The sequence below is a fragment of the Dreissena polymorpha genome, chromosome 7 (genome assembly GCF_020536995.1).
Source record: "Dreissena polymorpha isolate Duluth1 chromosome 7, UMN_Dpol_1.0, whole genome shotgun sequence".
NCBI lineage: Eukaryota > Metazoa > Mollusca > Bivalvia > Myida > Dreissenidae > Dreissena > Dreissena polymorpha.
In genome coordinates this window covers 37,944,322-37,960,387 of record NC_068361.1, presented here as the reverse complement: position 1 = coordinate 37,960,387, position 16,066 = coordinate 37,944,322, and the positions used below count along the sequence as shown (strand labels likewise).

The 16,066-nt window shown below is 34.6% G+C and overlaps 1 protein-coding gene across 42 annotated transcripts in view; it reads left to right on the top strand.

Annotated features, from left to right (window-relative positions):
• The first annotated feature begins 353 nt into the window (after positions 1-353).
• Positions 354-16,066, top strand: part of LOC127837398 (proteoglycan 4-like) — a 109,256-nt gene continuing 93,543 nt past the window's right edge. For 40 of the 42 annotated variants that reach the window (XM_052364438.1, XM_052364441.1, XM_052364433.1 and 37 more), the window contains exons 1-4: positions 354-469; positions 6,672-6,774; positions 12,155-12,238; positions 14,897-14,983. In XM_052364438.1, coding sequence (XP_052220398.1) covers positions 399-469; positions 6,672-6,774; positions 12,155-12,238; positions 14,897-14,983 — 345 coding nt within the window. In that variant the 5' untranslated portion in view covers positions 354-398. The remainder of the gene's footprint in view (positions 470-6,671; positions 6,775-12,154; positions 12,239-14,896; positions 14,984-16,066) is intronic. The other 2 variants (XM_052364428.1, XM_052364445.1) reach the window with 2 other exon arrangements.

The following is a 16,066-nucleotide window of genomic DNA, read 5'->3' as shown; positions in this document are numbered from 1 at the left end:
AGCATTTCCACATTAATTGTGTCGTCTCCACAGTGCCCCTGCGTATGAACGCATCTGCATGAGTGCAGGGGCCACCAATCACTGAGGTAAACCGGTGAGATTGCAGGAGAAGCGCTACGCAACCCCATGCACCCTTTCTACCTTGTCCCCTAAAACCAGGTGTAGCGGCGATCGAGAAGAAGATTTGTTATTTACAGTTGTAAATTTGCACAGACATATTAAGTTGTTATATACTACATTTACCACATAATTTCCTTTTATGTTCTCTTTTCTGTTATAAATATATATTTTTCTACTTTACTCTGTCTTTTCTGTGAATGTTCTCTTTTCTATAGTTAAGTTCTCTTTTCATACTTTAACTAGCAGTCACGCTCAAGTGATTTCAAAACAAATTCAACATGGCTACTCAGTGGATACCACCGCTTCCCCCGGGTTTTGAAGCTCGGTGGGATCCTACCCAAAGGGCTTAGTAAGTTGTGATTTAATTTGCAAGAAACATTTTCAAGCATTACTTTTCAAGAACACAGAAAGATGTCTCAATGTCCGGTCTTATTACATATTTGGAACGCTATGTTTGTGGCCCGTCAACTTATTGCGAAATCGTTTGATTCGGGTGGGTGGGGTAAATCTGGCTCTACATGGATGGAAATAAACGGGGTCGCAAAAGTCAGTAAACCCTACAATTTCTTGTTTATTTTCTTGGAAAAATCAAAGATCTGCAGAACAAAAAGTATGTAAAAGATTGTAGGCAGGTATTGAAAAATGTTAATTTCTCCATACAGTCACTTGTAGGTAGCTAAAGAAACTTCAGCGTACAGTTTATATAGCCTGTTTTCCTGTCTATCTGTTCACCTAAAAGGTTGAACACGCGCATGCGCCTTAAATGTTGATATGGAAACTATTAAACAAAGTTTAAGAAATGTTTCATCTATAAGTTTAAACAACAAAAACATGTTGATAACTTCGATAACACAACTTATTTACTTACTAAAAGGTTGCTGTCACACATCAGAATCATCCAAACGTTCCCTATGTATTCGTTCACCTCATCCCATGACGTAACGCGCACCCAATAAGAGGCCTTCACCCTTGGAAGGGGATACAGAGATCAATGCATTACACTATCACGAAGCTAGTCAACTCGTACCTAAGTCAACACGTACCTTCGGTCAACTTGTACCCAATTTGGTTAACGCGTACCTGATTTTTGGTCAACACGTACCCCCACTAGTCAACTCGTACCCGATTTGGTCAACACGTACCCTCCTAAAAATTATTTTTATATATATCAAAGACTTGAAATATGTTTTTTATATGTTTTGATATGAATATAGGTTATATTTTGTTCTTGATTTTTTTTTTTCATAAGTAAACAAGTTCATTATTTTGCACACGTGTATATTATAAACAACATGTTTGTATTGCCTACAACTGATAAGTGATGTTATTGTCGGCTTTTTGTTTGATAAAATGTTGACTAATAACACCTTTATGACAACAGGACCGTCTGCGATTTGTTAAACAAATTGTTTGTCGTGCATCTAAAATGACACGCGCGGTAGTTGTTGGCATTTTCTTTGATGATATGTTTGATTGAAAACACCGCATAAAGCCATAACCAATTAAAGGTATGATCCCCGTTGAAGTTAAATAGTAAAATAATTAACGGTTTTTTAATTACAATTAATGACAATTAAGTTTTATATATGTATATAATTGTGGGGTCGTTTTGTGTATTTGTAATATATGTGTCCAATAAAATCTTTTTAAAACATCTAAATACTCATTAAACCCGTTTCTTTTTACTCAATAATCTTATGTATTCTCGAGTAATGACCCCATTTGTTTGTTGAACTGTGTGAACAAATTTATATTATTATATAAAAATGTATAATATATGTGTCCAATAAAATCTTATTAAAACATCTAAATGCTCGATAAACCCGTTTGTTTTTACTCAAATGTGTTCTTTATTTTGACAAAGGTACAAAGGTGCAGATTAAATCAATTTAGATTTCAGCGACCCGTATCGAATAATGTGTTATTCATTATTTAACACAGGTGCAGATTAGGTAAATTAAGACATTAACGAGCAGTGTTAAGTAGGTGTGAAAAGTATTTTAGGTGTTGATTAATTGATTTAATCATTGACTACTCGAGTTTCTGACGAATCATAATTCAATGCAAAATTTGTTAATATTTAAGTATTTTGTATGTATGTTGTGTTTTATGCTTTACCTTAATTTCATTAAAAAATCATATTGTTTCTGTCGTTTTTTTCCATTTTAGTAAATGTTATCTTACTTAATCCTTAAGACAACCTGTTATGTTAGTCTATGCCAAAATATAACTTTATTTTGGTCAACGTGTACCTGCAACAAACATAAAACATCTAATGTATGCCAACACCCATCGCACATTTTTTTCATAAAGAACACAAAATTAAAAAGGTACGAGTTGACCAACCGGAAAAATGACTTAAGTACGAGTTAACCAAATCGGGTACGAGTTGACTAAAGTACGTGTTGACTTAGGTACGAGTTGACTGGAAACCCACTATCAGGCCTCGCGAAATTGGAAAAAATCTGCCGGTCATCCGGACAGGCATTTCAGAAAATGTGCCTGTCCAAGGAAAATTTAGCCGGACAGAAAAAACAACAACACAACTATGTACATGTACATTAACATAAACCCTATATTTAAGCTATGACAACAAGCCCCTGCCAGTGCTTAATCCTAATAAGAGAACAGTTTTTCAGTCTTTCGCCTTTTCTTTTTTCTCATCTTCGGTAAGCTGTATTTTCATCTGGCTTTGCACCATCGAATGAAATATATAACAGGGCATCTAATTGGTCAAACTATATTTAACTGACCATTGATATCCATTTAGGCATTATAACAACGTAAACTAAAGTAAAAAATAACTATCGAAAATAAAATTGCGATTAACACACACTAAGTTGTACAATTTAAAATGATAACTTTTTTGGAGACCTATGGCATGTGCATGTTATAAAGATATCACTAGAACATTGTTTATATTTAATAAACAACTTTTTAAAGCCATGCTTCATAAAGAAATTCATATTTTAATGTTCTTTTCTACTCGAAAAATATGTCTAAGCTACCAAGATCTTTTTTTGTTAGAACGCAGCTGCCGATTTTGCGACTGTGTTTGAAAGTACAGTGTAGGTGTTGTGTAACCAGTTGTATTTGCTATTTGTACGTAACAAACTTATTGCAAACATCAAAACAATGATTTCATTTTCATGATGTAGTAAGGGGTTTGCTCTTTGAATTTTCAACTTTGAAAAAAATATGATTTGTTTGCATTCATTTCACATTTTGCCGGTCACCAGGACCGACATTCTTGTTAAACCTGCCAGACCAAATGGATATCTGCCGACCGGGACCGGCAATTGCGCCAAGCCTGCACTATGACAGAGGCATATTAGACTAGTCTTATTTATAAGACTTGTAAAGAATTTAGAGATACTTTTTATATGGGCTAAATTCTTTGGATCGTCATATCGGGGAAAAGTCCAAAATGTGTTGGACACCAGAAAGTTTAAATTTTCATCAATTTGCGTAAAATTGCAAAATAACATTACCAACTCATAATATTTTAGTTCAGAAGTCTATTTTTATCTCGAATGTCTTCAAATTGAAGTTAGAAAGGCATAAATTCTTTAGTTAAACTTCTGCTTAAATTGCAAAACAATCACTGAACTGTCGCCAAGTCATGAAACAGAATTAAATATGAACCAATCAGAAGAAGGAATTACGGTGTAATGTGTACGCGTAATTTTATTTAACATGAGCTTTAAAAGCCGATGTTTACCTCAGTAGATCTAGTATGCTCATGATCATCTTTGTCAATGTAATAAGCATATGTTCAAAACAGATATGGTGCAGTTTCTGTTTACGCTTCAAAGTTTCAGCAACTTTTTATGCATGTCTTTTTCGCACCTCTGTCTGTGTTGTTTTATGTACTCACATTTTACGTTACATAGGACGGTATACTGTACGATCTGTATCACTATTATTTATGTACCGTATAAAAATAAAAGATGTTATTTATTTCAGAACTTTTTAATTGTCACTTTAGAAAAAAACCAATGCTTAATAAATCAGAAAAGTATAATAACATCGGTTTACTATAGAACGCTCTGCACCACAACAGAAGAACGCAAACTGTATTTTACGCCATTTATTCTTCCACATGCTTTACATCGATTTATATATACTCAGCAAGCAAATCGAGAGATATTAAAAATGTGAATTGTGCACTGGTTGGATTTAAATTGCTCAGTTATGCAAAATTAAAAGTGTCATTACATAATTTTTACGGAACATTTGAAAAAAATGAATTATCTACACATGTATGGTAATATAATTGCAATCCGTTGATATTAAAAGTCTGAAATCGAGGGTTGAATAATGCGCACAAAATCCTTGCGCAACAATATAGACAAAGAAGGAAAAATGTCCAACACATTTTGAATGGCTCAGCCGTTGTATGCTCCAAATATTACCAATGCCAAGATATTACCAAGACTTTAACTTTTTCCAGTCAGGGAATTTGGGAAAAGTTCCTGAAATCAGGGAAAAATCAGGGAATTTTGTTTGGTCAGACTTTCCCGACTTGTGTCGAGAAGTCCATACGATTGAAACAGCAAATCAATTCCTCTGCATGCCTATGGTGGCTTTGTAGTATACATGTAGCTTAGTTATGTCTGCAACTGTTATTAATTTAGGGTGTCTAAAACAAGAAATAGGTTGAAATTATGATCCTGGAATTTTTATTTTCCAGCTGGGAAAAAGTCAGTGAAAATCAGGGAGTTTTGTTCATACAAAAAGCTGGGAACCCTAAGTAGGGGGCATTGTGTTTCTGACAAACACATCTCTTTGTATGTCCCCCACCACTATTGTGGGGGACATATTGTTTTTGCCCTGTCTGTTGGTTTGTTGGTTGGTTGGTTTGTTTGGTCAAACTTTAACATTTTGCAATAACTTTTGCAATATTGAAGATAGCACCTTGATATTTGGCATGCATGTGTATCTCATGGAGCTGCACTTTAAGTTAAGGTTTCAAATTTGTTGCTTGCATAGCATGACAAAATAGTCAGTGTCAGAATGATCATGGAGTTTTGATTCCAGTAGCTTGTAAGCACCTTGGTTAGCATCTGTGTTTGTCTCATAAAAAGCCTTTGAAGTGAATTTTTAGCTGAGGACAAATGCCTTGGAGTTCAGGGGTGTGATTTTTCCTCTTTTCAGTTGATTTCCTCCCTTTCAATGTTGAACTTATTTTACAAATAGTTATAAACTTTGCTTGATCTATGTAGAAACAAAGAGTTTAGCTAAACCTTGTAAGGGGGGTAGGGCATTTTTCTCCTCTGTGGTCGTTCTTAAATCACACACCTGGAGCTCAAATGCATGAACCCTTTTCCCTATAAGAGGCAAAGTGAAAACGGCTTTTGCAACCAGGATAAAACAAGAACAAACTGTGAGAAACTCGCAGTCTGTTCAGGTTTTATACTGTTTGTTGCTCATCAATAACTAAGGGTTGGAAATAAACCCTTAAAAACTCGAATCTAGTAAGAAATGTATTTAATTAAATGTAAATTTCTATGGGACTAAAAATGTGTCAAAAACTCTTTACCATCTTTATGGAAAAGGATTAATCAATGCATTACTTGGACCATATTACCTAGATTTTTAGAGACTCGATAAGGATTTTAATTGAGTGTTTTTATGTCCCTCCAGCAATAAGCTTTCATATGCCACTCTTGTCTGCAGCAAAATTTTAACTTTCCTACCAGAGTACATGTATTTCTTAGTCGCAGATGTAATGACAGAAACTGATGTCATGTCTGAAACTGATGTGATGTCTGAAACTGATGTATTGTCTGAAACTGATGTAATGTCAGAAAATGATATAATGTCAGAAAATGATGTAATGTCAGAAAATGATGTAATGTCAAAAACTGATATAATGTCAGAAAATGATATAATGTTAGAAAATGATGTAATGTCTGAAAATGATGTTATGTCAGAAAATGATGTAATGTCAGAAAATGATGTTATGTCAGAAACTGATGTACATGTTATGTCAGTAATGTTAGAAACTGATGTACATTTGTATTTTCAGAAACTGATGAAATGTCAGAAAATTATGTAATGTAAGAAACTGATGTAATGTCAGAAACTGATGTAATGTCAGAAACTGATGTAATGTCAGAAACAAGCTTATAAATTCACACTTCGTCACTATTGTCTGCAGAAATAGGCTGACTTTCATACAGGTGTTTTTTTCAAACTCAGGTCAGGTAATTGGCCACATTCCCAATGGAAAAAAGTATATAGTTTTTTCAAATGGGAGCTAAGATTTCGCAATGAGAAGTCTCCCAAAAAAAAATTTTTTTTAGATCTGAATATTTTGTTCAACACCCATCCATATAATTTCAACTTTTGTAAATTTAATACTGAAAACACTTGTATTCTCAAGTTTGAATCATTTTTAGCAAAACAACAGCAAAACTAATTTTCCAATTTTAGTCAAAGCGCCACACATTTTTCCTATCAAAATGGACCCGGCCCCATTTCCAAAATGGTTTCAAAAAACACTGTCATACCAGAATATATGTACAAGATTATATGTATGTTTTCAGTTTTTTTATTGACCACACCAACAAGACCACCACATGGCAGGACCCCAGGTTTCCACCCAGTGGCCCAGTTCCGCCTCCAGTGACCCACCAGGCAGCCGCTCAGGTGTGTATGGGTTATTAACCCTTTCCCGCTCAGAAGCAAAATGAGAATGGCTATATGCAAGCAGAATAAAACCAGAACAGCCTGCGAGTAACTCCCTTCAATTGCGATTTTTATGTCCCATTTGGGAATAATATGTAGTCAATCTTGTATTAAGAGACCACTCAAGGGAGCAATCAAAAGTGGTCTCTTAATAAAATGGTCTTTAAATAAAAAAGGCCATTCTGGAAGAATGCTTACCCTCAATTTTAATCTATATGAATGATAATCTCTTTTGTCAACAATGATTTTAACTTTTATAATAAAATAAATATAAACACAATACATAAACAATATTTTACTTATAATGTGTTTCATTTTTTCACTCCTTATAAATTATCATTTATTATAAATGAATTGTGTGTACATATTTATTTGCAAAAACAACACAGACAAGAAAATATTTTTCGCGTTTTTTTCACCTGACACATTATTTTCCACGTCTTCAAGCACCTCGGCTTTACGCTTAAGAATGTTCTGAATTTGAGTTTTACCAACTCCAAACTCATCTGCGATTTTACGTGCACTTTTACTCTTTGACTATTCCAAAACCCGAATGTTCTCGTTCAACGTTAACACTTTTCGTTTTGACGTTTTAATTTCTGCATGTACGCTTAAGGAAATCTGACTCGATTATGATACATAATGAGCTGAAAAAATTAAAACACGTCAATTGGAAACAAACAAACAGACCTGATTGGAAAATTTATTAAGTAAATAACAATGTGATTGGCTAACAAATATCTACTAATTAGCATAATTACAAACTGGTAATGTACGGATTTCAACAGATGTTGTTGATTAATAGTTTATTTTCCGCACTTCTCAGGAAATGTTTGTCGCGTACAGTGCATTGTTTCTGCACCTGTTATCTATACTCGAGAAAAATCGGCGTTGTCTCTTAACGTTCCACATAGTAAACTATTAAAGCTGTAGACTGTGCGTAATACGTTCCTCTATTATTCAACTCAATAAATTGATACGCAGTCTACAACAATACCGGTCAGAACCGGTCAACAAGACAAAGCATAATCATAATGGTTGGTGTGAAAACAAAGCAGAGGTGTGATAGTACATCTTATCGGCTTAGATAAACAATTAACACGGATTCGTCCCTGAAAGATCAATAGATTAACCACTTTTACCTCCTAGTGGTCGCTTAATTCAAGATTCGGACATCAAAATACACAAAAATCATCGGTCGCTGGTCGCTTAAGACAAAAGTTGCTTAATACAATATCATTATATAGCGAAAAAGCTCCATGGAATTTCAAAATGGTCGCATAAGACAAAGGTCGCTTAATACAAGTGGTCGCATCCACAAGATTGACTGTACTTTTTTCCATTTTGAATGGGGTTGAATACCCGCCCCGAATTTTAGCAAAAAAACACACGCTTATCCAGGGGCCATTCTCCAGAAGCACCTTAAATTGATCACATAATTGATGTCTTAGCCAGGGGTCATTCTCTAGAAAAAAAGTAAGTTAAATATTATTATTGTTGTTGCCAGGGGCCATTATTCAGAAATATCTTATTCTTTAGCTAAACTTATAATTGAATTCTTGTCCATTAGGGTAATTCTCCTACATGATTTTTAGCTCGGCGTTTTGGGAGAAAACCCGAGGTATTGTCATAGCCAGCTCGATGTCCGCTGTCTGCCGTCCATTTTGTTAAGGTTTTGAACATTGGCTCTAAAATCAAATTGCTTCCATCTACAAATTAACAACTTGAAACTTCATATGTAGATGCACCTTGATGAGTTCTACATGCCACACCCATTTTTGGGTCACTTGGTCAAAGGTCAAGGTCACTGTGACCTTTAAAAAAACTAGGGATGGCAACGAATACCGATTTTGGTATTCGAATATTCGGTCATCCTTCCGAACGAATATTCGGATATTCAGTCAACATCTGTTGGAAAAAAAGTCAACCTTGTTTACCGTACCATTACTGCATGAATTCTACTTTCGTTTTTACCGGAAGTGACTAAATATTGACACAGCGTTGCCGTCGCTAATTCGAAGCTGATTTTGTTGATTACTTTTTAGTGATAAAATTGAATGACAAAAAAATGATTTTAAACTATTAATATTGTACATCAACAATAGAACGAGAACCATTATATTACATGACAAAACAGAACTTAAACGAATTACGTACATAGCCACAACACTCTTTGAACCTGTTTAACAGACTAAACAGTCAGTCTTTTAAAGTTGCCACGTTTAAAAGTCACTTGGATCGGCGACTTCTTATCGGATAATGTCGTGAAATACTTCCAAGCAGCGGAAGGCGTAGGTGGCATTTTGCTTGGACAGAGATTTACTTTATGCGTGTAGCAATTATAATATTTTCAATTAAATGAGGGCGAACTACCAAAAACATTTCTTTAAGTATAATACCTGATTGAATATTGAGTAATTAATTAAAGTTTGGACCATACAATACGCAAATACTCATTAGAGGTTGAGTAAATTATTTTCTAAAAGCTTTTTTGATTGGACAACGGGATTATAACCATACGATCATTTTTGTTCACCAAGTCGGCACTTCCTTTACTCATTTAATCTTTGATCATTTTAAATGCAATTCGAGTTATTAGATCAAGACGGGTCGGTGTTTTGATTGCCGACGCGATTTGCACCTATCATTATTTTGACACAAAGTGTCTGTTTTTGTTAGGCAATTAGCAGGGTTTATGACCGATATAATGTCATCACCAAAGCAACGCATTATTGCGCGTAGCAGGAATAAACATTATGACACGAGGAACAACTTTTTTTACAATGTTTGAAGCAAATTTCACGAATACAAAGTCTTTAAAATTACTCGATTTTTTTATTTTTTCTTCCGAATATTCGCTTCGGAAAACTGTATCCGAATATTCGGTCCGGGACCAAATATTCGGGTATTCGGTGACATCCCAAAAAAAAACTATAAATAAAAATAAAATCTGACAAGCTTTCATTTATTCAAAACTGCACCAGTAGCCGAGCGTGGCACTTGTTATGCGGTGCTCTTGTTTAATGTTCTGTCCAAGGGGCATTATAAAGAACTTTTAGACTTATACATTAAGTAATTCTATAATTGAATACCAGGGATGGAAGTTAACTTTTTTGCCTGGTTTCCCAAGTGGGCCCCTAGCTTTCTAGATTGTGTAGCCCACCCTCATTTTTAGGGACCTACCAAAATGATACTAACTTATTTTGTAACTTATTGTTTTTTCTGCAGTGATAGTTTACTATTTATTAAATTAAGTGTATGAATATTTTCCTGAAAACTGAATTGAATGTTAATGATTTAATCATAAATGATATTCCCTGTGTATGTACACGTACATGGAGTTGTATGTACATGTACATGCTCAACATAGGTTAACCAAACATGGTCAACATGAAATATTTTATTTCAAATGTTTTTAAATATTTTGATCTTGTAAAGAGGACATTATAAAAATAAAGCAATCTCATGGTGATTATACCTTTAAGCTATAATATTGCTTTTTTTTTTCCAACGGGCTTGTTTACCATTTCTAGACATTTACAAAAAATGTTTATGCTTCAGTCCAATCTACCTTTTCAACAGCATTTCATTTCACCTGGTTTGCACTCTGGTTGCATGCTTACACCCTTAATCTGAATTATCTAAATTCTCACTGATTCTAAGCAAAATGTATTGTCATTCAGCGATATTTTTCCTTCTTTATAAAGTACTGGAAAACAGCACTTTCCCATCTAGGAGAGAACTGAAAATTTCCCTATTGCTGTTAAAAAAAAATAAAAAAAAATAATATATAGTTTCCCTATGCAGCTCTCACTTGCTTGAACCTAAGTAGATATAATATTGACAACTTGACAACACAAATCTATCAATTTCAAAGTATTTAGGAGCAAAAAATCAAATTTACCAATATCCCAATATGAAGACTTCATGGCGCGAATTTTCCCAATTTCAGGGATTTTCGCGCACATTTTTCCCAATTGGGCTGGTACATGTACCGGTACTTTTCCCAATTGGGCAAAAAAATCGCTGGTCATACTACCCAATGCAAAAAATAAGTCCCAGGCAAAGTTAAATTGTAATTATAAAAAGTGTCTAAAATTAAAATGTGTATACATGTAGCATCAAAGTATGCGATTTAAATTCCATATTATTATTGTTTGTTAATCAGTCAACACACATATATTTGAGATTCTTTAAAATATCAGAAATTAAAAAAATTGTATATAAATACCAAATCAACAACACATATGTTAGTTTAATGTACCATGCAAACTTAAAAAAAAATCATATCATCTGAAAAGTGTTCTGAGCAATTCATAAAAATCTTTATCACAATTGTTTAAGAATATTAATTATTATCAAAGACAAGATGAATAATGATAATTGATACAGGTATTATTAATATTCTGATCTTTAAGAAATTAATTATACCTAAGGTACTGCTTTGCATATTTTGATTTATAAATAAACATGAATTCAAACAGCTTTTTCATTGTTCCATTTAGATTTCACCATATTTCCTTATTGTTATGCCCCCGGTAGGGTGGCATATAGCAGTTGAACTGTCCGTCAGTCAGTATGTCAGTATGTGCTTATGTCAGTCTGTCCGTCCGTCCAAAAAAAACTTTAAACTTTTGCATTATTGAAGATAGAAACTTGATATTTGGCATGCATGTGTATCTCATGAAGCTGCACATTTTGAGTGGTAGAAGTTCAAGGTCATGGTCATCCTTCAAGGTCAAAGGTCCAAAAAAAAAATATTCAAAGCGGCGTTCTCATGAAGCTGCACATTTTGAGTGGTGGAAGTTCAAGGTCATTGTCATCCTTCAAGGTCAAAGGTAAAAAAAAAAATTATTTCAAAGCAGCGCAATAGGGGGCATTGTGTTTCTGACGAACACATCTCTTGTTTTGTATATCTTTCCCTTGGCAAAGGGTATGCTTATGCTTTTATGCTTATATTCCCACTTAAGGGTGGCCACAACTGTGGGCAGGGGGTAGGTGGATTGGAAGAAAGAAAAAAAATCCTGCTGATCCCCTGATCTGAAATTTTTTTAATTTAATTTTAACCTTGAAAAGTCAAATTATTAAACAAAATCTTGTAAATTATTGTTAATTCTTTGGCAGATGTTATTGAACTAGAATTGATATATAGTTTCATAAGTTACATATTTTAAAAAAATATTTCAATCTGGATTTTTTTTAATTGGATTGTTTTTTAAGCATTCTGCTTTGGGAATAAGTCTGTAGATAGGGCTGAACAAGACCCGTAAGCAATGTGGCCACCTTGCGTAGGCTTTTGCACCTCCCTACATAAGTTGTTTCCCTAATCTTCACTCAACAGTCCTTGAATCAGGGTGCAGGGCTACGGCCCACAGGTGGTGCTACGGCAGGACAGAAAGTGCCAATGTCCATGAAGTCTCGACAGGTCAGTGATTTTTTTATTCACGTACTTTTGTTTTATTCAACTCACTGTAAGAGAATTCGTGACCAAAAATGAGTCGCGTTCTGAGAAAACTGGGTTTAATGCATACATGTGCGTAAAGTGTCGTCCAAGATTAGCCTGTGCAGTCCACACAGGCTTATCAGGGATGACACTTTCCGCCTTAACTGGATTTTTGTGTAGAAGAGACTTCCTTTAGACAGCAAATACCATAAAAGCGGAAAGTGTCGTCCCTGATTAGCCTGTGGGACGACACTTAACGCACATGAAATATGCCCATAATTTCTCAGAACATGACTCAAATGTTGTTTATCAACTTAGTTTAGTATTGTTTTCTGGTATGGTCAGGATTTTTGCAAGAATAATAGGGACATAACACATAGACAGTGCCTTCCCCAGGAATTTTTTCTGGCGCCCCGGGGCCGAGCGGGGGTGGGTTTTGATATTGACGTTGATTTTTTTAAAATTTAACGTGTGAATTCACGTTCTGTGGCGCGTTATAACTCAAAGAAAAACAGCGTCAAAAGACGTCATTTGAAAGCGCTGTGACTCTTCAAAAAAATTCCCCAGTCATTTAAAAATATATTTTTTTTATATTGTTTTTAAGTGACAATATAGATTTGATGAAATATTGCCTCTGAATATGCGTCAATCCCCTGACCTGTTGTGCACTTGTTAAAACGCTCAATACACGCCATTTGTATGCAATAGACGCGACGTTGTACATGCTGCATAATTTTTGCGCTCTCTTTAATTGAGAAAAAGATTCGACCCAAAATAAATTTGCACTGCTAATTTGAAGCAAAAATATTTAACGTTGCGGTTACATTTACATTCGGAAGTGTCTTTCGGATTAAAAACGCGTTAACATCGACTTACGGGAATGGGTTTCGGATTACAAATTTAATTATTCCCATTTGAGATTTCAACAAATATTAACCATTGCGTTATAAATTCAACGATAATTTGTTTAAACACTTAACGAGTCGAATAAATGTTTTGACGGAATTATGCATGAAATTCACGTTGTCCACGAGGATCACGGCCAGTTGCCATCATCAGTCTTCTAACTATCGATTATCGGACGAAACATTTACAAGTGTGCGTAATTAATTCAACGAAAATTTGTTAAAGCGCATGACGTGTCGAATAAATGTCAGAAAAACGAGGTGAATCAGTTCTATAAATTGACATGTTGAAATATACATGTACTGGAATTAAATAATTTGTTATCACATAATTGTAACCGGGAGTCATTTGCACAACTTACTCACTATAATAATTAATTGTTTACCACTTGCAATTAATTTCTCGTATTAATTATGAGTCATAGGTAACACTTGTTTACAGTAAAAAGGTGTGATGATGATGCCCGAAACCGTCTTTAATGTTCTGCACTGTACTAATTACCAGTTTTATATTACTCAAATGGTACAACTTCTTGCTAATCAAGCTGCGATAAACTCTTACCGGTACTTCATGCCCGATGTCAATCAAAAATAATGGTCAATAGTAAACCCCGTCCTCATAAGCATTCGCTTGTCATGCTATTCTCTTATCAGTAGATTATCCATTACCCCATGTGGTGTTTATGGCGGTTACTTGTGAAAGTAGGTACCGAGTGCTCTTTTAAAACAGGGAATATTGAAACACTGATAGGGAAACCTTGATTTTTTTGGACAATCTCCACTTTCTTTAACTGAAGAATACACTGATCGGAAAATTTCAAGCGCCCCGGGGACTCTGATTTCGAAATTCAAGCGCCCTGGCAAGGGGCGTTTAAATGGCCTGGGGAAGACCCTGATAGAATCAGATTGGATGACGTCAAATACTAGTGCAAGCTCTCATTTGTTTTATCTTTAAATACTTTTTGAACGTTAAGTGACATGTTTGCATGTGCAATTGAATCCTCTATATACGCAGATATCAGTGATTCCCCCCCACCAAATTACAGCCAGACGTACAGGTACTCGTAATGTTTTATTTTTCCCAATTTCATGTGCGTTTATAGTTGTCCCAGATCGGCCTGTGCAGTCCACACAGGCTTATCAGGGATGACACTTTCCACCTTAACTAGACTCGTTTAGAAGCAACTCTCATTAAACCAAAAAAAACAACACAAAGAAGCGTAACGTGTCGTCCCTGATTAACCTGTGCAGACTGCACAATCTTATCTGGGACAACACTTGACACACATGCATTAAACCCAGTATTCAAAGAGCAACGCTCATAGCAAAAAAATCCCTGCAGGTTGGGGCGGCCATCATGTTAACAATTGACTTTCATTAGACGAAAAAAAAAATGAAAAAAAAAATTAGGAAATTTTTATCGACAAAAACTACCAGATTGGATTTTTTTTTATCAACAAATATTGACACAACAGGCCTTTTCCTGACCATTTTGAATACAAATCTTGTAGGTTGTTAAAAAAATAAAATTGAGACATAGAGTCTAATAATCATAAGTCGTAAGACACATCTTGAAAAAAAAAATTTAATGGGATTTTTAAAAATTATTTTGGTTTGGAATAGGGTCCCTTTGCTTTGGGATTGGGTCCTCTTTACGACCTTTTTTACACTTTACGCACTGGTATTAAACCCCTTTTTCTCAGAGTAAGGCTTTTAGGAAAACAAATCCCTTCAGGTTGGAGCTACCACCACCATTGAGAGCTCTGACAGTTCGTCGAGTGAGGAGGAGGAAGAGAACTTTGACAACCTTTTCGCTTCCTCTGTATGTAAACTAGTATTATCTTATTTTCTTGACATTATGACTACATGTATCTTAACACTTCAGTTGGTAATAGCATGAACTTTTTTGGGTGAGCTTTTTTATGTTTATTAATGTTATTGTGTATGCATGTCACTTGCCTTTGATAAAAACTCTGCAAGAAAGGGAATTATTATTATAATAAATATTAAAAAAATTATTGCAGTTGGTAACTCAATCTGTTTGTCCTTCATTAGGTTTTTCCAGATGAAATGTTGCAAGTTAACAACCAATTTAAGCAGGTTGGCTCATACTATCCAAATAGTTTGTTTCAGAAAAAATATGTTAATGCTGATAGCTGGCTAAAGAAAAGTCTAGCTCATGTTTTAGCGTTTTTTGTTCGACTTGTGGTAGAAAGATGGAGGGGCTCTTTGGCTGGGGAATTTTATTTCCCAGGATTTTTTCGCTATGCATTATTACACGTTTTTAAATTACTTTGTTATTAATATTTTCCTAATACTGCTTTGTTACTAAAAAGCTAAATTCAATTAATATCAAACACACTTTTATAAAACAAACGGAAATATGTACAAATAAGCCTCTAACTTATTTTGTTGTTGTTGTAATGCACTCATCTTTTGTTGAAAAAAATGTTTACATTTAGAGGGGAATTTTAACCCTTTAAGCGCTGGAACTGAATTTTGAAGGCCTTTGCAAACAGTTTGGATCCAGATGAGACGCCACAAAACGTGGCGTCTCATCAGGATCCAAACTGTTTGCTATTCTGATAGTATTCTTTGAAAAAAATCTTAAAAAATGCTGATTTTAGAAATTCAGCAGACAACATTTTAGCAGACTACAAATTTCCCAGCATGCAAAGGGTTAAGACAATTATATGGGAAATATATATACCTTTTGAGCTTAGGTATGGATCGGAGTTTCGATCCCAAATTGGCCTAAAAAAATCACAATCTTGTTATATAAAACACATTTGTAAGAATACAAATTTATTGTGGCGAGTAATCTGTTATATGGAAGAGACACATTTTTTTGATTGTCAAACCAACAATTTGGACTGGATTGAATGGTCCTTTAGAAAACTGTCAG